The 23,871-nt window shown below is 40.6% G+C and overlaps 2 protein-coding genes across 3 annotated transcripts in view; one reads left to right on the forward strand and one right to left on the reverse strand.

The window, feature by feature from the left end:
* Positions 1–4,981: 4,981 nt before the first annotated feature.
* On the reverse strand, positions 4,982–5,756 carry LOC126100297 (cytochrome b-c1 complex subunit 6, mitochondrial-like). 2 transcript variants are annotated; one of them, XM_049910903.1, is made up of 3 exons: positions 5,636–5,756; positions 5,430–5,552; positions 4,982–5,273 (listed from the first exon to the last, which is right to left on the reverse strand). In XM_049910903.1, exons 2-3 carry the CDS (start codon positions 5,523–5,525, stop codon positions 5,100–5,102), a joined length of 270 nt encoding a protein of 89 aa, XP_049766860.1. In that variant the 5' UTR covers positions 5,526–5,552; positions 5,636–5,756; the 3' UTR covers positions 4,982–5,099. The 2 variants fall into 2 exon arrangements, with proteins under 2 accessions (XP_049766860.1, XP_049766861.1); XM_049910904.1 differs by having other exon boundaries at positions 5,430–5,533; positions 5,636–5,754.
* Positions 5,757–5,912: 156 nt separating this feature from the next.
* Positions 5,913–23,871, forward strand: part of LOC126100296 (histone-lysine N-methyltransferase SETD1B) — a 191,271-nt gene continuing 173,312 nt past the window's right edge. Inside the window, exons 1-2 of the mRNA XM_049910902.1 lie at positions 5,913–6,094; positions 6,436–6,686. Of these exons, the coding sequence (XP_049766859.1) occupies positions 6,438–6,686 (249 nt within the window). The 5' untranslated portion in view covers positions 5,913–6,094; positions 6,436–6,437. The remainder of the gene's footprint in view (positions 6,095–6,435; positions 6,687–23,871) is intronic.

Raw genomic sequence — 23,871 nt, forward strand, 5'->3', positions numbered from 1 at the left:
CACCAGACCTGAGAATGGGGAAGTTATACAATTTATATAAAGCCGAGCATGATGATCTGGTCTGATACTACATGTTTGGTCAGATATTTAATACAAGATTTAATCCGTCCTTTCATCCCCCTGTAAATGTGACCTCTATAACATCAAACATGCTGCAGCTGACTTTGCACAAGAGAAAGGTAAATGGGAATGTGAAAGAGAGTTACATCAACGAAAGGCTGAGAGCGCACGGATGGGAATGCATCACGATGCAGCATAAGAGAGTCATCAGGACAACGATAGGACTGTGATTTGATGAGGACTTTACTGACACCAGTACTTATGACAGATATCTGTTACTACAAGCGGCAATTGTGGACGTACTGCCTTGGAATACACGACCTATGTACAAAGAAAGCTACCATGTGTGTATGGAGCGAGGGCGAAGCATCCCGAGGACCACAAGAAATTGGATCGTGTCTTATGCATTTCATAAACACGTCCAAACAAAGCCACTGATTATGTACTCAGATCAATGTGGCAGGCAAAATCAGAATATAAAATGGCCTTACTTTGTCAATTCATGGTTCTGCATGCAGACTTCACACCGGAAGTAATCCACCATAATTTCCTAGTCAGTGGGCATTCATATCTACCATGTGACCAGGACTTTGGTATAATTGCGAAGAACAGGAAATTTCACTCAAAGATTACACACCCTCTGACTGGATGAATGTCATTATCACTGCACAAAAACAGCAACCCTTCACCGCTATACTGAACACAAGGAATGATTTCATGTCCACAATACGTTTAGAGAGAAACATATATGCCTGTAAAGTGTCGACACAAAATACCAGGTTGCAATGGTTCCGTATTCAGTGGTTTCAGTGTAAAGCATCCTCTCCCCATATGATGTTTTATAAGTACTCCAATGAGCCAGATGTCCCGTTTGGCGACGTGTTTTGCTAAACGAGGGTCGAAGATAATTGAGACTCTGGACCTGTTATATCCCAATGAACACGCTATCAGCACGTTGAAAAAGACTGATTTAATGACCTTGCTGCAACTCATACCCGTGGTGTACCATGGTTATTATTGTAACTTGAAGACATTTGCACAGCTGTGTGGCGACACCATCCCTGTAAATGTTGATGAACATTTAATGCCTCATGTGTATCTTGTCCAATGTTTGACTACAGTGTGTAAAGCAATAAACAGCCTATCCCACACATTTCGTGTATTATGGCAAAGTGTGTTGAAACAATAGTGGCCTAACCCACACAAAAAACAGTCTAGAAACACTATTACGGTTAACTCCACGTATCGCCGATTAATGGACACCATACGTCATGTATACCACAATCATTACTATACGCTGCAATTATTACCTTACACATCAATTCTGCAAATGACAGTATCTTCCAGTGGCCTTTCCCCCACAAACCAGTGTGCTGTGGGTTAGGCCACTATAGTGCTGATAGCCTCATTTGAGCTATTTAAACAGAAGTGCAACTAGACAAAATGCATTATAATTATCGACTTAGGAAAAATTATTTAGAATATAGTTACCACATTGGACGTAGTTTCTACTGTTAGGTGTTCCAGTTTTTTGTGTGGGAAGAATGATTGTTTGAATGCCTGTGTGTGTGTAGTAATTATTCTAAGTAGCAATTACTCTAATCTTATCTTCATGATGCCTATGCGAGTGGTACTTAGTGGGTTGTAGTAAATAACTAGAGTAATCATTTATAACCAGTTCTTGAAACTTTGTCAATAGATTTGCACGGGATAGTTTACGCCTATCTTCATGAGTTTTCCAGTTCAGTTCCTTCAGTATTTTTGACACTCTCCCAGGAATTAAACATACATGTGATCACTCGTGCTGTCCTCCTCTGTATACGTTCAATATCACCTGTCAGTCCTGTACCAGTACATGTTTCACGTGCTTGAGAAATATTCTGAAACAATCACCTGAGTGATTTGTAAGCAATCTCCCTCGAGGAATGATTGCACTTCTCTGGTGTTCTACCAATAAACTGAAGTCTACCTCCTGCTTTACCAACGACTGAACCTATGTGATCATACCATTTCATATCCATACAAAATGATACATCCAGGTATTTGTATGAGTTGACCAATTCCAAAAGTGATTCATTGATTTTTTGTGAAGTGCACAATTTTACATTTCTGAATGTTTAGAGCAAGTTGGCAATCTCTGCACAAAGCTGAAATCTTATCAAGATCTAACTGAATACTTATACAGCTTATTTCAGATAGTACTTCATTATAGATAATGGCATCTACGAAGTGCCTGATTTTACTGTTAATATTGTCTCCAAGGCCATTAATATGCAACATGAATAGCAAGGGTCCCAACACATTTCCTGTGGGCACACCAGAAGTTACTTCTACATCTGACGATGACTTCCCATCGAAGATAATGTGTGTCCTCCCTACCAACAAGTCCTCAATCCAGTCACAAATTTCACTTGAAACCCCATACACTCAATTTTTGAAAATAAGCTTAGATGCAGTGCTGAGTCAAATGCTTTTTGGAAATCACAAAATGCTGCATCTGCCTGGTTGTCTCGATCCAAAGCTTTCAGTGCATCATGGGAGAAAAGTATGAGCCGGGTTTCATATGATCAATGTTTTCAAAATCCATGCTGTCTGGCATGTAATGCAAGTACTTGTTAATACAGTGTATGTATTTAGATCCTCTTTTGTTAATATAATGTATGTCGGGATTTATTCCATATCTCTAAAGCTTCTGTTTCACAAATGAAATTGCAAGACATGATGAATGAGTTAGTCATGCACGGCTTGCATAGTAAGCTGTTACCATTTATTTGCCATTAAATAGGTTAAAACTTTTGATTAGGAAACACCGCCTTCTGTCTTCTTACTGCTGTTTCTTTCACTCTCACTTAGCTTGTAAAATTGTGCTATAAAACAATGCTCCACAGATTTACAGTATCTTCCTTTCATATTGAAACCTGTTTTCTTTCAGTGAAAAGCAAAATAGAAACTTTACCTTGAAGTTGTCCCTACAACTGCAAATGAACAAAAAATTTAGTCTGAACCCATTAGATTGAAAAAACTCCCAAAACAGCTTCAAACATACTGCAATGAAGGCCTATAACAAATTACCACTGACAGCTAAGCAGTTTTCTGACAAACATTTTCATATTTAAGTAAACTTACTTGCTCCTCATAATTTTGAATAATTCCAAGGTACTGCCTACTAAAAGGTACCTCTTCACTTGCAATATTTAATTTAAGAATTATGACTGAAAAACTTACATTTGCAATACAGATAAAGTTCTAAAAATACGTGGACCTCAAAGTGTTTCACTAGACTCATATAAAAAATGGCTCAATCTTGATAATGCCTTCACCTCATAACCTTGGTTAAGACAAATCTATCTACTGCACGACTCGATGACTACGTTTACTCCACGCTGAACACAGTTTTCTCTATAAATGTCTGAAACTGTAAGGTAAGTTCAGAAAAGCTGTATTACGTAACAGACAAATCACTGACAAGTTTGTTGGAGGATAATGTTTAATTACAAAATATCAGGTATGAAAATTGAGATGGGACACTATGTAATACTTATCCAAAAATTAACTCATTTCAGATATTATACATTGAAAACTGACTCCAGATAACTCTGTAGTAACAGAGAAAGTCGTCAAAAGTTCAATAATAAAATACATAAAAATCTGACATGACAAGAAATCCCTAGCGTACCTAAAAGAGCCTGTATTTTTGTCTCTCTACTGTTGTCCATCAACCAGTATGTGCAGCCATAGTGTTGGTTTAATAGCCCAAGTGATTCAATGCTCCACAAAAGAAAACTTTTTAGTTTCATATCTACTTCATGTTTTGTAAGCTTACTTGCTTTTAGCTCTATTATGACACCTATATTGCACTACACTTGCTATTTCACGATTAGTTATTCACCCCAGGATTAGAACAGCAACTGCTATAAATAAAGACCTCAAAGCAAATACTGTATTAACTGTCGGTCCAGTACCCACCTTAATGAGGTGAAATTCCAGTATGGCCAATACACACACAAAACAGTAAAAACTAATCTATTAGTCCCATCTTCAGGTAGAAAAGATGGATATGCTGAGGAAGGAGAAGCAGGTTACTCACACCCCTGGGTGAGAGGTAAAAAGTTGATTCATTTTCTATAACTGATAAGCACTTTCAAATTAAATGTTATTTGTACTAACAATGTAACAGCTTTGTTCAGTGTGTTGCTTCTACTGATACTTTTTTAATTAGACAACAGCAGTAGAAGTAATATACTTTCATCATATACTCTGTTTTTCAATAGAATACGGGAATTTTTCTGTTAAAGTAATGAATATTGCACCAGGAACTTTGATTTTTGAGGTTCTGTACAGATTGGATCACATACTGAAAACAACAGCCATTTTGCAAATAAGCAACATTTACCAAGATAGATAAATTAATCCAATGCTCAATCACAGTTCACCACTGTTAACAGCTATTAAAACTTGTACACTATTTTCTTGTGGGGAAAGATATTGCTGTTCTTCCTCATCCTAGATGTATCCTTCTCACCTTTTCTTGATTACCTATCTCAGAAAGAATAGAAAAGAGACTGATAAATGTTTTGTTTTCAACTACTAATCTATCTCTATCTCACTTTGGCGCTTTTAACTCTTTTCTTACTCACAGGCAATGCATGAATATATAATACTCCACATTACGTGAAACATCTTCAAAGCAATAAGAGAACAATGTATGGTTATTTCCAAATACTGTTAAAGTATGCTACCACAAATTATCATACTGAATGTTATGTTGATTGATACAGCAAGTGATATGACTTTAAAGTAGATTGAGGAAAGGTTTTGGAATACATATCGTTAACAACTCCTAATAAAAAATAATTATTCTGTTTCACTGCCATTCATAACTCTTACGAACACAGAATCATAGTGGATTATAATACATAAATTAGCCTTGGCACCAATATGTACACTTTTATTTCTATATTTGTACAGAAGCCAGTAGATGCTTCACTATACACAATGCTCTACAGCAGAAATTTAATTACATTCTTCCTCAGGAATTCTCATTTAAGGAATTTAAATAACTGTTTGCTGACACAGACATCCACACAATGAAGGTAATCGAACAGTTCTTCAGTGCAAGTCTCCGTCGTTTTACTTCTTGAATTTACTCTATCATTGCAAGCTTGATATCTCTCATACATTGCAGCACATTTCTTCTCTTCTCCACACTGTTCCTGTAACACAAGTAATTAAAATACAGTGAGAACTGCTCCAACTGTGGTCACTATTTATGCCGTAACGCCGATGGCGTGACAAAGTATTAACTTAAAACTTCTTTAACGCTATTATATGCAAAAATGTATGTTACTGCTCGGATTATATATATATACCTTTAGTGACTGTTGAGGATCTACTAGCTCCTGCTCTTCCTCCTCTTCGGCTTCTTCCTGGGCTTTAACATTTGGTACAGCTACTTTCAGCGACATGGTGGTGCCTGGGACAAGTATGTGGATTTAATTGAACAAGAACACGAAATAATTTCCCAAACACTGAGTTAATATACAACAAAATTGCTTAAATATTACAAACAATTCACCTGATGACCGCAGAACCAACTCAACGATTCCACTCCAAGGCAAAGTGAGAATACTCTCGTTGCTTTGTACGTAAGTTGATGATTGGAGCGAATGCCTGTCTCGAATGTGTTTCGACCAATGGTCGACTGGTTTACTCAACAATAACAAATCTAGTCACGAAAACATTTAAAACCCTGACAGTGAAGCTGTAATAAAATATAGTGATAAGTGTTTCATAAATGCTGTAAATTGCAAAAATCTAATATATTTATTTTCCGGAGGGGATTTTACACGAGTAATGTCGAAAGTATTTCGTATGAAATAATGCTGTAACCATGGAGTTGATGGAGGTTAGGAGTGAATGATGATGGAGAGACTGATGTCGTGCTCTTGTTAAAAAGCTAAATGAAACCTTAGAAGATATGTATAAACAGTCAGAAATAAGTTGTCACGTACAGGACACCTCCATTCTCATGCAGGTAAGTAAACTTCGCTGAAGATACAGATATTACCTACCAAATTCTCCTTAACAAATATCGCACCGCTTGATGTCTTAAAAAATGAACATCGTGACCAGTTTACGGTTGTTTACCAATATTTTTCTGCCGTGACAGGGTTTAAGGTGAAAGCCCAGGTTTCGAGTGTGTTAGTGATGTGTATTGTCTGAGTAAATAGTTGTATGTCTCAAGTTTCTAGTGTCATTCGTACATTTCTGTAGTTATTGGAGGTTTATTTTTGTGTTCATTGTGGTGCATGCTCTAGTTTGCCGTCTGAAGAGCCTGAGAAATTTGTTTATTACATTAAAGTTTTTCTATTACAGATATGAGTGTGATAATGGAGCAAACGCATTCGAATGCACGACCAAGTTCACATAACCCTAATAAACTAAGAAACTACAAGCTCGTTGTTGATCCCTGTCTTGTGAAAGGTGCGTCAAAGTTGTATAGGTACGATGGTACGGTGCTCAATGATCCTACGTACCCTCCTGTCCAGGTTCGAGATCCGAGATCGCAAATTACAAGAATATGGACAAGACTAGAGCCACTAGACATCCCAGTTCCCAGATTCAAGGTTCGTATGTGCACCTGTTATTTAGCAGTGCTTAAATATTGAGCTGTTCTGTGTTGAATTTGTAACTTTTATATTCTTTCCGTTGACAGTAGATAGACACTCTTTTGACACTCAGTAGGTAAACCTTCTTAGCATTAGTGCATTCGAAATAGTAAACAGATCTGTCATTATACTTCTGCAGTTGTTATGCGAAACACATGCTTTGCATACGATTGTCGTAAAGGTACCTGATAGCTGTTTACAAGGAGCAAAACTGTTCTAACAACATAAACACCTTGTTGACAAATGAATAGTAGGAAACTCGCCCACTAACATCAGTGTCGGTGGTCTCTTGCTTGATGTTCATTCTGGCAGCGAAAGTTTGGTGAATATGAAGTCGTAGACACTTCAATATATACTTCTGTCAACTTTGATTATCTAATAAACAATGACTGAATGAAACACGGTGTCAACTAACAGGACGAGATTGGCTCAATTTTCGACAGCAGTTGACTTTCTTCCTGAATTCTAAGTTAAAGTATGTTATCCTCTACAAAAAATATCAATACAGTTATAAATTTTTGCACCTTGTTTGGGTTTATGCCAGTTAAAAAGTATTTTCGATAGTTTTTTTTCGTTTTCATTTCCGTTGTGCCTCCTAATATTAATTGGTGGCCCATATTATGACGCCAGACTCTTACATTAGTTGCATGTTGTTGCAAATTCTCGGTCTTTTGCTTTCCAGTATCAGTCACAGATTTAGATAATTAAGTAATTCACCATTAATGTGATTGTTGTTGTTGTACTACTGAGAACTTTGAAATCATGGGAGCTTTTCAGAAAAGTTTAATACTGTATATTTGTAGGATATATGATTTAAATTTCTACTTTCTGTTAAGAGGATATGGTGTGTGTAACTTCATAGCTGACATTTTGAGGTTATGTTGACTGTTGTTTGCAACTCAAAATTTTGTGAAACATGGGTAGTAAGTTGTTCTTTTCCTTTTTAAATTGGAAGAAAATTGTGGAAGGATACAGGTTACTAATCCGATCATCACATATAGAATAAAGTCACATTTTATTAAAACTGTAAACTAGTAGCTGTAATTTATTTGTGATTATATTGTGGTACAGTGATATTGGATTGTGAGAGTGCAGTAAATATTTTTAGATAATGTCAGTTGAGTAACACTCTAAAGCTGGCAATGGCATTAAAACTAATAAATAAGAAATGAAGTATTAAACTTGAATGTATTATATTCATACATGCAGTTTAAGATCAGCTTACTCTGGGGAAAAAAGAAATGATCAACCAAAAAGACTGTGTGTTACACGTAAAATTTAAATTAAATTAGGTAACGGTGGGAAGGAGGAGGGTGAAGCTTACAGTACACATAGTGCATCTGTTAAATAAATTCATGGTAGTAAGGCTCCAGTATAAACAGAAAGTGATTTTGGTAATTTCTGAGCACACACTATGTGTACAAATCTGTGGGTTTACCATAAGGTTCTAGTAATAAGTCTTACAACTAATATGTATGGCTGTTACATTAGTTGAAATAGATGTGAAACAGAAGCAGAAGTAGAATTGTAATAGTAGGCATATAATGGTGGACCTACAGATTTTGAAAGGCATTGATTGCACGACCACAAAATATGATTTGCTACCAGTATTTTTCCCTTCCACTGTGTCTGTTTCAAAAGTCATATTGTGTTCTTCCATGTTATAGGAAAATGTTAAAAATATGATTTTTCTGACACCAATGAAATTAGGCCTCAACTAAAACATGCAGAACTTGCTGTAAGTTTGGACTTGCATCATGAGTACTGTGTTACATGGTGTCATGGTTGTTCAGTGCATTTGAAATTGATCATGTTTATAAAGGATATTTTGTTGTGTGTGTTGGCACCCTCTAGAGTTGCATGCCAATATTTTGGAGGTGGTTTTGTTTGAAGAGGGCATTTTGTAACAAGTGGTGGCTCTCTCTCTAGTGTTGAATGTCGATGGTACACAATTGAATATTGTTAGTGACTGGACAGGTGCAGTGTTATCTTTTAGGTGTATTATATTACTTGTCTGCTTCATATTACTTTTGCGTTTGTTAGTAGCTATTGGCATCAAATTTGTGGCAAGCTAATTGGAATTGGTAGTTTAGTGTATTACTAATATTTGGATTTTTAATTTTTGCTTTGCATTTGTTATTAGTTACAAATTTGAAGAGGTAATTCCATATTAGATTGTCACATGATGAAATGAGTGATGGTATGGTGACAATGATCAACTTCTTAAAGTTGTTTGGTTTGCTTGCCAAGTACGTGTGGTGGCTGGGAAAGGGGGGGAAAGAGAGAGAGAGAGAGAGAGAGAGAGAGAGAGAGAGATATTGATTTATGCTTTGTTATCTTCATTGTATACTGAATTTCATGTTAAAGGAATTTTTTAATGACTTTGTGGGTTTGATTATTAGTTGCAGTTAATAATGGTAAAGACAAATGAATATTGTAGAGTTTGTTCTAGGTATTTAGGTCCAGTGTGGTTTTCAGTAACAGTTAGATCAGAAAGTTTTGGTTTTTTGGTATCACTGCTTTTGCTGTAGTAGCCATTTTGGTTAAACGAGGTTTTCGATGACAGAGCAATATGTTTTGGTTCTTCAAACAATGAATGGAAAATCCAGGATGGAATGTAACAATATTAAAAACAGGAAAGTTGCCACTCACTATTTAGTGGAGATGCTGAATCGCATATAGGCACAACAAGACGACGGTCACAAATAATCTTTCAGCCAACAAGGCCTTTGTCAAAAACACACACACATACACACACAAACGCTTAAAAAAATAGCTCTGAGCACTACGGGACTTAACATCTATGGTCATCAGTCCCCTAGAACTTAGAACTACTTAAACCTAACTAACCTAAGGACATCACACAACACCCAGTCATCATGAGGCAGAGAAAATACCTGACCCCCCCACAAACGCTTATGCAAACGCTACTCGCACACACATGAATGCAGTTTTTGGCAGTTGAAGCCACACTGCGAGCACTAGGAGCAGTGCATGATGGGAGTGGCAACTGGGTGAGGGTAAGGAGGAGGCTGAGGCAGGGAGGGGGAGGGATAGTAGGGTAGGGGTGAGGGGCAGTGGTCTGCTTGGCAGGGGAAAGGTGTGGTGGGGGTAGTGGAAAAGGAGAGAAGCAAAAAGACTGTGTGTGTTGGTAGAATGAGGACTGTGTAGTGTTGAATGGGAACAGGGAAGGGGCTGGATGGGTACATCTACATTTATACTCTGCAAGACACGCAACGGTGTGTGGCAGAGGGCACTTTACGTGTCACTGTCATTACCTCCGTTTCCTGTTCCAGTCGCATATGGTTCGTGGGAGGAACGACTGCCGGAAAGCCTCCGTGTGCACTGGAATCTCTCTAATTTTTCATTTGTGATCTTCTCGGGAGGTATAAGTAGGGGAAAGCAATATATTAGATACCTCATCCAGAACCACACACTCGCGAAACCTGGACAGCAAGCTACGCCGCGATGCAGTGCGCCTCTCTTACAGAGTCTGCCACTTGAGTTTGCTAAACATTTCCGTAACGCTATCACGCTTACCAAATAACCCTGTGACGAAACGCGCAGCTCTTCTTTGGATCTTCTCTATCTCTTCTGTCAACCCGACTGGTACGGATCCCACACTGATGAGCAATACTCAAGTATAGGTCAAACGAGTGTTTTGTAAGCCACCTCCTTTGTTGATGCACTAAATTTTCTAAGGACTCTCCCAATGGATCCCACCTGGCACCAGCCTTACCAACAATTAATTTTATATGATCATTCCACTTCAAATCGTTCCGTACGCATACTCCCAGATATTTTGCAGAAGTAACTGCTACCATTGTTTGTTCCGCTATCATATAATCATACAATAAAGGATCCTTCTGTCTGTGTATTCGCAATACGTTACAACAATGGGTAACGTAGGTTGAGGCCAGGAAGGTTACAAGAATGTAGGATATATTGCAGGGAGAGTTCCCACCTGTGCAATTCAGAAAAGCTGGTGTTGGTGGGAAGAATCCATATGCAACAGGCTATGAAGCTGTTATTGAAATAAAGGATGTTGTGTTGGGCAGCGTGCTCAGCAACATGGTGGTCCACTTGTTTGTTTCTTGGCTGCAGTTTGTTAGTGGCCATTCATGAGGACAGACAGCTTGTTGGTTGTCGTGCCCACATAGAATGCAGCTTAGCTCATAGATTACATGACTGGTTTCATAGGTAGCCCTAGCTTTGGTGGGATAGGTGATGTTTGTGACCGGACTGAGGTTGGTGGCAGTGGGATGATGTATGGGTCAGGTCTTGCATTTAGGTCTATTACATAGATATAAGCCATGAGGTAAGGGGTTGGTTGCAGGGGTTGTGTAAGGATGGACGAGTATATTGTGTTTGATGGACAGTGGAATACCAGTGTAGGACGTGTGGCAAGGATAGTGGGCAGGACATTTCTTATATCAGGACACGGTGAGAGGTAGTCGAACCCCGGCGGAGGATGTAATTCAGTTGCTCCAGTCCTGGGTGGTACTGAGTTATGATTATGAGGGGAATGCTCCTCTGTGGCCGGACATTGAGACTTTGGGAGGTTTTGGGAGACTGGAAAGATAAGACACAGGAGATCTGTTTTTGTACAAGGTTGAGAGGAAAATTATGGTCTGTGAAGGCTTCAGTGCAACCACATCAGTGTATTTCGAGAGGGACCGCTTGTTACTGCAGATGCGACAACCACGTGTTGCTAGGCTGTGTGGAAGGGACTTCTTGGTATGGAACGGGTGTCAGCTGTCGAAGTGTAGGTATTGCTGGTGGTTAGTAGGTTTGATATGGAGTAGACTTGGCCACTGTTTCTATGTTTCGATACAGTGTATCGATACGTGGAACTGTTTCAGTATTTCGGAACGACTGTGGTTCACTGTTTCGAAACAGTCGTGTTTTATTCCGCCCCTGCCTCGGATAACCAGACCCGATTCGATCTCGAGCCAGACACAGAAACTGTATCGTTGTCTCAAAATAAGGCTGTTTCAGTCCACCTGTGCTTGAAACGGACTAATTGTATCAAAACAGTGATGTTTCATTCCGCTCTGTGTCGGACGAGATTCGGGCTCGGCACAGGTACTGAAACACAACATCCCACTTCATGAAACACTTTCAAGAGTGTCGAAATCTTTTTGACAAGCAATAGCGTGAAGCTTACGATATCCGAAAATAAAGCTTCGTTTCTACCTGACTGTCCTATTCCGAAATGGCGAAACATCTGCTTTATAAACACTAACCAAACAATAAAACAACGCATACTATTCACATTCAAAATAATAAATATGTGAAAATCGTTCAGTTAAATTACACTTTTTTTATAAAATATGCTTCTCTGTTCATGTGCAGTAATCATATTAAGAAACGCATATTTTGAATAAAGAAAGGCGTAGAGTGACAGTTATTATATGATGTAGGTATAATTGCAAGCAATCTGTTTGACATATCACTGATAGTGTAATGGTGAACTGGAAGGGCTGAGAAGCATGATGAATTTACAGTAACAGTTTGAAACACCTTGAAAGACAAAAATTTTTTCTGTTGTATTCTGTTATTTATTCGAATTATTTGGCATTATTTGTGAGTCTATAGTCACTGTGCCTATTATCCACAATGATTCCTTTTGTGTGCAGGGAAATTAGCAAGATGGGTATATTACCCATACTAACGGAATGTAGGAATCCCAGTAGCAAATTCGTTGTTTCTGCAGTTTGCTCCCACATCAAGTTCTGTTCTTGGTGGTTCTTCTGTCTTCAGCTATGGCTGTCCTCAGCCAATTGAAAAGTGTGAAAGTCACACGACACGAAAGCAGTGCATTTGCTGCAGGAAATACGAAACTGCCAAGACACCTAAGTGACAGTTTCATACTTTCTGCAATATGATTAGCGCTCTCGCACCTCATTTGTGTTTATATGGACATATGTATACAGTAGACATTCAAGATGATAAAATGTGTAGGTTTATTAGATTACAAAACACACACACTGTTTCACTGTTTCAAAACAGCGTATTGAAACATTACATTGTACTGTTTCATTTGTTTCGAAACAGTTACTTGTTTCAGTTTGCCCATCTCTAATATGGAGAGAGGTACTGATGTAGCCATCTTAGAGGTGGAGGTCAATGTCTGGGAGGGTGACATTTTGGGTTGAGTAGAAACAGGTGAAGCAAATGGAGGAGAAGCTATTGAGTCCTGGAGGAATGTGGATAGGGTATCCTCACCGTCGACAGAGTTTGCAGAGATGACATCAGTTGATCTGATCTTGGTGAGGGGTCTAGAATTCTGGGTGATTGGGAAGGATTCCTCTAATTGGCCCATGAATAAGTTGGCATAAATGGTGCCCTGCAGGTCCTCTAGCTGTACTCCGGATTTGTTTTTAGGTAATGCCTTCAAAGGAGAAGTAATTGTGGTTGAGGACGTAGTTGGCCATGGCGACAAGGAAGGAGGTTGTTGGTTTGGAATTCATCAGGTATTTGGTGGTAAGGCTATTGGCATTATAGATATTAGTGTTAAGAGAGATGGCATCAGTAGTGATGAGCCGGGTACCATGTGGTAAAGGGATACGATCTGTAGAGAGTTGGTGGAGGAAATGGTTCATATCTTTTATGTAGGAGGGTAGGTTCCGGGTAATAGGTTGAAGATGTTGGTCTATGAGAGCAGAGATTCTCTCAATGGGAGCACAGTAACCGGCCACAATGGACCATTCTGAGTGGTTCATTTTATGGACTTTAGGAAGCATATAGAAGATAGGAGTATGGGGCGTGGTAGGGGTGAGCAGAAAGATGGAGTCCAGGAAGAGATTTTGGGATGAGCCTAAGGATTTGAGGAGTGACTGGAGATCATGCTGGATTTCTGGGATGGGATTACTGTGGAAGGTTTGTAGGTGGATGTATGTGACGGAGTCCTTGTGCCATGTAATCCTTGCAGTTCAAAACAACAGTGTTGGAGCCTTTGTCCGCAGGTAGGATTATAAGGTCGGCATCAGTTTTTAGATAGTAGACTGCAGTTCTTTCTGCAAATGTAAGGTTAGTTTGCATGTTGAGGGATTTGGGGAATGATGGTGAGGCAAGGTTGGAGGTAAAGAAATTCTAGAAAGTTAACAATGGGAGTGGATCTCTGTTGGATGGAGGAGTGAATTGAGTCAGGCAGGGTTCTTTGGTTGAGTCTGATTGATAAGGTTGGTGGCAGAAAAGTTTTTCCACTGTAGGGAATGGGAGGAGTAGAGAAGGTCTTTAACAAGTCCTGCATGGGTGAATGTGGGAGTGGGGCAAAAGGTGAGGCCTTTTTGAAAAGAGTGATATTTCTGTGGGGCTAAGGCTTCTGAAGGTTCATGACTATGTTTCTGATGTGTTTAGGTTCTGGATTCTGTGTGGTGGTGGGAGGGAGTTTTGGAGGGGTGGGGTAAATGTAGTAGGTCTGCAACACAGGCTCTGTCAGCTATGAGGGACACACTGGACTCGCATTCGGGAGGACGACGGTTCAATCCCGCGTCCGGCCATCCTGATTTAGGTTTTCTGTGATTTCCCTAAATCACTCCAGGCAAATGCCGGGATGGTTCCTCTGAAAGGGCACGGCCGACTTCCTTCCCCATCCTTCCCTATTCCGATGAGACCGATGACCACGCTGTCTGGTCTCCTTCCCCAAACAACCAACCAACCAGCTATGAGGGAACATGAGGAAGGTTTGGAGGTTGTTGTAATGGTGGTGGACTGTGGTAATCCAAAGCAGGAGTAGGAAGTAAGCAGGATGAAGAGTTTTTTGAGGTGGCATTGTGCATGTTGCTCTGGTTCCTGGAGGGGAAGAGTTTCAATGTGTGTTATAGGTTCCAGGAATTCGAGATTGTATAGCAGGTGAATTTTGCAGATGGAGAGAAAGTACTGCAATGAGGTTGGGGCTTGGTTGATATGGTTTTGCAGGGCTATGTTGGTGAGGGCTAAGGATTGGTAGAATCTGAACAGATGGGGGTAATTGTGGAAGTAGAATTGGCAGCCAGAGATGGATAATTTGATGGTAAGGCCATTTGGAGGGATTCCATGAGCCAAGCAGCAATGCAGGACCAGTATGTGGGATAGGGTTCTGTATTGATGCAGCTAGAAGGAGGAAGGATCCATGGTGGTGGAAAAAACGTGTAAAATTGTGTAAATAATCTAGAATTCTGTCCAAAAAAATTCACAAAAATACATCCAAATATGTGGGGAAAATCACGAGAAGGGTGAAAAAGCAGAAAACAAGATGAAATCTGAGGGAGTTGGTGATAGTGAAAGGCAAAAACTCACTAAAATTGGCGTGAAGTCATTATGAGATCAAAGCAAAGATATAAATAATAAAAAAATATGTTACTGTGGGTAGCAGGTCTGAGAGTGAATAAGTGTGAAGAAAGGGGGCAGCAGATGTACCTCGATGAAGTGTAATTAGTGGGTGCAACAGCTGCCACCAGTTCCATACCAAGAAGTCCCTTCCATACAGCATAGCCACCGGTGGTCACTGTATCTGCAGTGACAAGAGGTCCCTCTCGAAATATACCGAGGGTCTCACTGAAGCCTTCACAGACCATATTTATCCTCCCAAACAGATCTCCCATGCCTTATCTTTCCAGTGTCCCACCATCTCCCGAAGTCTCACCGTCTGGCCACAGAGAAGCATTCCCCTCATTACTCAGTACCACGCAGGACTGAAGCAACTGAATAACCTTCTCTGCCAGGGTTCGACTACCTCTCGTCATGTCCTGATATGAGAAATGTCCTGCCCACTGTCGTTTCCACCACTCCCACAATGGTATTCCGCAGTCCACCGAACCTACACAATAGTCTCATTCATCCTTACACAACCCCTGCTCCCAACCCCTTACCTCATGGCTCGTATCCTTGTAAAAGACCTAAATGCAAGACCTGTCCCATACATCCTCCCACCACCACATACTCCAGTTCGGTCACAAGCATCACCTATTCCATCAAAGGCAGAGCTACCTGTGAAACCAGTCATGTGATATACAAGCTAAGCCGCAACCACTGTGCTGCATTCTATGTATGGATGTTAAGCAACAAGCTGTCTGTCCGCATGAATGGCTACACTGTGGCCAAGAAAGAAGTGGACAAACCTGTTACTGAGCACGCTGCCCAAAACATCATTCTTCATTTCAGTGACAGCTTCACAGCCCGTGCCATATGGATCCTTCTCACCAACACCAGCTTTTCTGAATAGCGCAGGTGGCAACTCTCCCTCCAATATATCTTACATTCCCGTAACCCTCCTTATCTCAACTGTCATTAGTCATTGTCTTTAACCATCCAGCCCCTTCCCTGTTCCCATTCCAGCACTACACAGCCATCATTCCACCAACACACACAGTCTTTTTTCATCTCTCCTTTACTGAAACCCCTGCCACTTCTCCCCTGCCCTCCATCTAGATTGCAGTTAGCTGCCCTACCCTCTTTCTACATTGTCTCTGTGTGCTCCCCAGCAGCACACCACTGCCCCCCACCCCTACCCTACTATCCCTCCCCGCCCCAGCCTCCTCCTTACCCTCACCCAGTTGCCACTCCCATCATGCACTGCAGCTGCTGCTGCCTGCAGCGTAGCTTCAGCTGCCAGAGACTGCAGTCGTGTGTGTGTGTGTGTGTGTGTGTGTGTGTGTGGGGGGGGGGGGGAGTGTTTTTTGTTGTTTTTTTTCTCTATTTTTCGCAAAGGCGTTGTTGGCCAAAAGCTTATTTGTGACAGTCTTTTTGTTGTGCCTGTCTAGGACTTAGCATCTCCACCGTATAATGAATGGCAACTTTCCCTTTCATAATATTGTTATGGTTTTTTGGTATTGTAGTGTTTGTTCTAGATACGTGGGTGAAGTTTTCAGTACCAGTTTTTAGAATAATTTGTGCTTTCGCAGATTTATTTGTGTGTTGGTATCATAGAGTTCAGTTTATTTATCTAGATTTACTGAAGTTGACACTATCAATTTTGTGGATTTCATGTAATCTAGTCTTTCCGGATTTGTTTGGAATGTAGGTATATGTTTGTAGATGAGGTTCAGTGGTTCGATCAAATGATGTCACACTACAAATCCAAAGGTCTTGGGTTCGATCCCCCATTAGTCCTAAGATTTGTATTTGGCTTTTGCCCTTTCTTTTACTCTGGCAGTATTTGTTGATGTGAAAAATGGTGAATTGCACCAGGGTTCAGATTCCATGTTAAACTGTAGGCCCACCTATAACTGGCTAGTTAAGTCATTTTGAAGATTGGAGGAAGGCAACAGCGTATCACCTCCAACAGGGCCATGCCTAGTAAAGTACTGTGGCGGTCAAAATAATCTTAGGATTTATGACGTTTTTTTTACTTAGAACATCATATGTTTTTTTGTCCTCACACAATACCCACTAATTTCCATGGTTGTCTCAATAGCTTCATGTTGCTCTTCAAATTTCTTGGTTCGATTTTGTATAATGAAATTGTTTTTGTCTTTCCACATCTAGAATGTTTTACGGCATGGTCCATTATGTTTGATGGTGTCACAAGTCAGAGTTAATGGCTTGTATTTAATGTTTTGGTATTTCTGAAATTAAGGGTCTGTTATTGGGATAAGCCTTAAAGAGATTAATTCACCCCATCTTGGTGTATGTGACAAGAAAGCTGTTGATCTAAACCTTTCTATATCTTCTATGTCCACCATAGGTGTTCCTTATATTCACCGTACATGTTCCTGGTTTGTATTGTGAATATGTTGTTTATAGTATCAGTTTGCTTTAAAAGATCATTTCAAATAAAAGTGTTCTGTCTGTAGGCTATTCTTATTATCAGCAGTATTAAATGCCCTGTGCACCAGAGTTTTGAGTTTGCCCGTGGTGTAGAAAGTGGTGAAATATATTTACTTTGAAATTTGGGTATGTGCACATCATTTTACTGTATACTGACTGCTAAAAGGTGTCATCATTTCAATTATAAACAATCAAGGCTGAGTGATCTGTTGCCCTTCACTTCATATATCAGTTCTAATGTTTCTGCCAACTATAAAATGATTTTCTGTTAAGAGGAAACTTATGAGTCACAGCTGCCCCTTCCCCACCCCCACCCTTTCTTTCAAATATTCCTTGTCAGAAGTTAAGTACAGGACATGAATTACTTGTCAAGAGTGTGCTGGTCATCAGTGGTAAACTTACCCCATACAGGATGATAAATTCTCTGTGGCTGAGTGTTGCTTCAGTACTGGCTTTTATGTAATCTATAGCATCAAGATCTTGTCTTCATTTCAACTTAGTTTTGTGAGTGGTCAGCATGGCTGACTGCCATCTCTTTGGTTCTCAGTACTGCCTGGGATTTTTCCTTGGCGGAAGAACTGGTACAGATCCAGTCAGCTTTGTGAGGCCAACGGAGGAGCTACCCGACTGATTAGTAGCGGTTGAAGGATGAAGAGGTTAAGAAATTCAACAACAACCAGGAGAGCACTGTGTTGACTGCATGCTCCTCCACTCTGCGTCTGATGACACTATTGGCAGAGGATGACATACATGTTGGTCCACCAGGCCAGGCCTCATTGGCTCATCAGGTTCAAATGTGGAACTTTACCTTCTACCTTTGTAATGGTGGGAAATTTGTCTTGTTAATGGCCTTGTGAATTGAGATAATGGTTTCAGTATTGATAAATGTTGGAATTAGGCCCTTGCTCTGATTAGCTCACAAAGATATCATTGCAGTGCCATTTCCATCAGTATTTCTACATAACAGCACAACTCGTGTTCTGAATGTGAACTCCGTTGTTCATCCTGTTAGAAGAGAGAGGTAATGAATGGTCATGGTTGTAGTTCAGCAGTGCTTTGGGCAGTGTGTACTGAGTTTGGTAACTATTTTATATAGTTGTGAGTTCGCTAGTTTTTGTCAGTTGGCTCACTCAGAAGACGGCTGGAATATCATTGGAGGAATTATAGACAGAATGAAAATTCATGTTATGAAGGCCTACTTGCGAGAGTACTGAAATGAGCCGTTACCAAGTATTGGTCCAAAACCTCTCATTTATATATCTTTCCAGAAGAGCCCAGCTTGCTTCCAAGGGTAGCCATGTACGCAAGGCATTATGTGCTGGACATCCATCGTGTTGATACCACATAACCATCCTGGTTATTAGCGGCACTTCATCCAGTAGAGGGGGAAGAATTCATCTGAGGAAGCTGGTATCCGCTGTGCCGTTTATATTACCATTGATGAAGTAAGGGACAGTGAGTGTAGTACCAAGCATTCCACATCAGCTATTAACTCTCCATTGACACTGATGTTCCACCTGTGTAAGCCATCGTGGGTTGTCGTTGAACCAATAATGCATGTGCCTGTCCTTTGTTAGAGAAGGAACATTCATCGGTAAATAGAACATTGGAGAAGAAGTTCGGGTTGGTGAGGATTTGCTGCTGTGCCCACTGACAGAACTGTACACGATTCTGGAAATCATTCCCATGCAATTCTTGATGTAGGTGTACATGGAACTGGTGACTTGTAAGAATACGATGCACACTGGTTTTAGGAATGCCAATCTCGTGTTCAAGCTGTTGTGTGTTCACTTGTGAATTCATAGCAATGGAAGCGAGAACAGTAACTTTGGCAGCTCCATCTGTGCGAGTGCTACGACGATTGCGTTGTCATGGGTTGAAACTTCCCATTTCCTGAAGCATCGCAACAAGATGAGAAAACATCCGTCGGGAAGGTGGGTTCTTGTCAGGATATCACTCTCTGTACAGTTCCGATGCCTGCATAGCATTTTGCCTACCTTCAGCAACAACAATAAAAGAAATGTTATGTCGATGCAGTTTGTAGGAAGGACAGCTTTTTCTGTATGCCTACTCTACACAACAGTATTTAAAATGACTAAACTACTGTACTAAATGTACCTGTACATAAGAAATCAGTATTGCAGTTACTGTTATGCCAACTTACATTTCCCATAGATGAGTAGCATTTCTACCTTCTCTTCATTGGTGTTCATTCTACTCACAGAACTCTTCAACCGATGACGGTTGACGGAATGACCATTGTGCATTCTACTTACGTTTAAATTTGCCCTCTGTCAACGACAGCACGTGGATGTGTTCCATTACCCCGAGTACTTGCATTAAGTGCTGGGAGAGTCAACATCAATTGTGTGTTATGTAATTAATAACATTGTGTCTCAGTGAATGTTTCACTGTGATACATTTTTGAATAGGTCTTTAGGATAGGAAATCAATTACCGAATAAAATATACAGGGTGCCATTTAAAAAAGTCATACCGCTGTTCATATCTTTGTACAGAACAAAGCTACAACAAAGGCAGTCATGCTGATAGATGTCCCCCTGATGGCTAAAGAACATTTGCTTGAAACATTTTGTAATTCGCATCTGAACAAACAGCAAGATAAATGGAACACCCTGTATATGCTGATGTTGGTCTTTTGCAGAAATTTGGACTGTGTTTTATACCTGTCTGTTATGAACTTTCTGAAGGCCAAAAATCTCCTTTGTAGGAATCCACACATAATTGTGTGAAACTCAAATTCCTCTATTGATCCATGAGTATTATTAGAAGGCAGTAGGTAACAGTGCCCATTTTGATACCATGTTCTTCGAAGTACGGATGGCATTCAGTAAAGTTCTGCACTTCTGCATAATGAGCAACATATAAGCGTGCTTGATATGGAACCAGCGTTATTGGATTAAAGAGTTTATAACAAATACACACATCAAAAAAAGTTTTGCATCACGTTGGTTCTGAGAGTTCCGGAACCTGTACAGAAAATTGGAATAGAGATGAACATAAACATCATTTCCACCCTCTTTATTGCTCATGAAAGCCACACATTGGATGTTGTACCACCATACAGTGAGACCATCAGAGGTGGTGGTCCCAGATTGCTAACACACCGGTACTTCTAATTTCTAGTAGCACGTCCTCTTGCATTGATGCATGCCTGTATTCATCATGGCATACTATCCACAAGTTCATCAAGGCATTGTCCCACTCCTCAACAGCAATTCGGTGTAGATCCCTCGAAGTGGTTGGTGGGTCAAGTCATCCATAACTAGCCCTTTTCAATCTATCCAAGGCACGATCAATAGGGTTCAAGTCTGGAGAACATGCTGGCCACTCTAGTCCAGCGATGTCGTTATCCTGAAAGAAGTCATTCAGGAGATGTGCGTGATGGGGGCACGAATTGTTGTCCATGAAGATGAATGCCTCGCCAATATGATGCCGTTAGGGTTGCACTATCGGTTGGGGGATGACATTCATGTATCATACAGCCGTTACGGTGCCTTCCATGACCATCAGCGACATATGTCAGCCCCACGTAATGCCACCCCAAAACGGCAGGGAACCTCCACCTTGCTACCCTCACTGAACAGTGTGTCTTAAGATGTTGAGCCTGATCGGGTTGCCTCCAAACATGTCTCCGATGATTGTCTGGTTGAAGGCATATGTGACACCCATTGGTGAAGAAAACTTGATGCCAATCCTGAGTGGTCAATTTGGCATTTTGTTGGGCCCATCTGTACCACGCTGCATGGTGTTGTGGTTGCAAAGATGGACCTCGCCATTGATGTCGGGAGTGAAGTTGCACATCATGCAGTTTGTTGCGCACAGTTTGAGTCGTAACACGACGTCCTGTGGCTGCACGAAAAGCATTATTCAACATGGTGACATTGCTGTTAATGTTCCTCTGAGCTATAATCCATAGGTAGCGGTCATCCACTGCAGTAGTAGCCCTTGTGCGGCCTGAGCGAGGCATGTCATCGACAGTTCCTGTCTCTGTATCTCCTCCATGTCCAAACAACATCACTTTAGTTCACTCCAAGACGACTGGACACTTCCCTTGTTGAAAGACCTTCCTGGTACAAAGCAACAATACAGGTGCGATCGAACTGCAGTGTTAACCGTCTAGGTGTGGTTGAACTACAGACAACATGAGTCGTGTACCTCCTTTCCGGTGGAATGACTGGCTGTCGGTGGGGGACGGAGAGGGGGGGAGGGTGGAGTGACAGTGATAGTGATACTTGAAGTACCTCTAACGTGCTCCATAAGGTGGCTTTCAGAGTGCAAATGTAGGTATAGATTGAGAACAACAGGAGATTATGAAAAGTTACTGAATACAATTAATCATTGTAGTAATCTGTCCATATGGGAGACCATGAAGAGTATTTTAGGGAAAGATGAGAGGATCCCCATTAATGTTATAATAAAGAGAACAACACCAAGGAAACTTTGCCCAGAGTGTGGTGGAGTATTTTACATAAATCACTGATACCATCAGGTGGTATCCAGCATTCCATTGTCATCAAACAATTGCTAACAGTAGTGGTTTCGAGTTTGCTGGGGAGTGTGTGCTAATATGAAACTTCCTGACAGATAAAAACTGTGTGCCAGACTGAGACTTAAACTTGGGACTTTTTTTCTTTCATGGCACAACTCACAACCCATCCTCACAGCTTTACTTCCATTACTACCTCGCCTCCAACCTATCAGACTTCAAAGAAGCTATCCTGCAAACCTTGCAAGACTAACACTCCTGGAAGAAAGGATATTGCAGAGACATGGCTTAGCCACAGCCTGGGGGATGTTTCCAGAATGAAATTTTCAATGTGCGGCAAAGTGTGCACTGATATGAAGTTTGGATGGTAGGAGAGGAGGTACTGGCAGAAGTAAAGCTGTGAGGTGGGTCATGAATCATGCTTGGGTAGCTCAGTCGGTAGATCACTTGCCCACAAAGGCAAAGGTCCCGAATGTGAATCTTGGTTCAGCACATAGTTTTAATCTGTCAGGAAGTTTCCTCTTGTGGGAGAGTTATTCAACAGTAACTGCACCTAATGACTTGTGCTCTGGTATGTGACACTTCTCTGGGAGTAACCCCTTCATGGGACTTCAGGACTCCTTTGTGAGTATGCAAGTGGTGAGCTATTGCAGCAGCTCCTTCCTTTCCTGTGCTGCACTCTCTCATCTCTGACTATTCACATATCTTACATTCATACCCATGGTGGAAGTCTTTGATGTTGGCCTGGCTATTTCTCTAGTAGGTTTTGCCATCTACATCTTCCTATGAGGTGTGATAAAAAAATCCTTTATTTTCATGGGCTTCAAGCATCAGATTTTCATATATTTTTTAAAAATATTGTTGGTGCACATGTATGTTTGCGTAGTCAGCTGTTTTGAATATTTAGTTTGTTGGCAGGTGAAAAGGTTATATGTCCTTGCGAGTGCTCAGCAAATTTCGATTTTCGAGAAAGGTGGATCAAAGAATTTTGCACTAAATGTTGCTTGAAAAATAGAATAAAGTGCAGCACTGCATTTGAAATGTTGACTGTGGCTTTTGGCAAATGTTCTATGAATAAGACAAGAGTTTACTAGTCACATAACCGTTTCAAAGAGGGTCAAGAATACCTTGAAGATGACGACTCTCACCCTGGATGCCCTAGCACGTCAGTCACTGATGACACTGTGGAAGAAGTAAAGGAAATGGTTATGGAAAATTGCTGAATCACCACCAAAGATGTTGTGCATGCCAAGCAATGTTTGTGGATATTTTGGGCATGAAACACGTAGTGCCAACGTTTGTTCCGAAATGGTTGAATTTAAGCGAAAAACGATGTCTTATAGAATTTGCTTAGTAATTGCTGATTGAAGTCGACAATGATCCACAATTTCTAAAGAAGATTATAACAGGTGACGAAACAAGGCTGTATGGGTATGATGTCGAAATCAAGGCCCAATCGTCCCAACGGAAACTGCCTGAAGAACTAAAGGGGGGGGGGGGGGGGGGAGGAATCAACAAATTTGATCACATTTTAATGTTCTTCTCACTGTTGTCTTTGATTACCATGTGAGAGTGCATTGTGAGTTCCTGCCTTATGGTTGTATGGTCAGTAAGGAATACGACCAGGAAGTTATGTGCCATTTGCACAAAGCACTTGGAAGAAATGACCAGTATTGTGGCAAAACCACTTGTGAAAATTGTGTCACGGAAATGCTCACACTCATTTGTTGACACTCGTTAGTGATCTTCCGGCAAAAAGCAAAACTGTTATGTTGCCTCAGCCTCTGTGTTTATTGGACATGGCCCCCTTTGATTTCTTTTTACTCCCGAGGCTGAAGAGAACCATGAAAGGACATTGTTTTGCCACCATGGATGAGATAAA

Source organism: Schistocerca cancellata, chromosome 9, assembly GCF_023864275.1.
Source record: "Schistocerca cancellata isolate TAMUIC-IGC-003103 chromosome 9, iqSchCanc2.1, whole genome shotgun sequence".
NCBI lineage: Eukaryota > Metazoa > Arthropoda > Insecta > Orthoptera > Acrididae > Schistocerca > Schistocerca cancellata.

What these genes read in the sequence shown, in the direction of transcription:
- LOC126100297 (XM_049910903.1), bottom strand. Translation starts at nt 5,525, where the DNA reads ATGTCGCTGAAAGTAGCTGTACCAAATGTTAAAGCCCAGGAAGAAGCC. An exon ending in ATCCTCAACAGTCACTAAAG is followed by an intron (nt 5,274 to 5,429) that starts GTATATATATAT and finishes CTTGTGTTACAG; the next exon opens with GAACAGTGTGGAGAAGAGAA.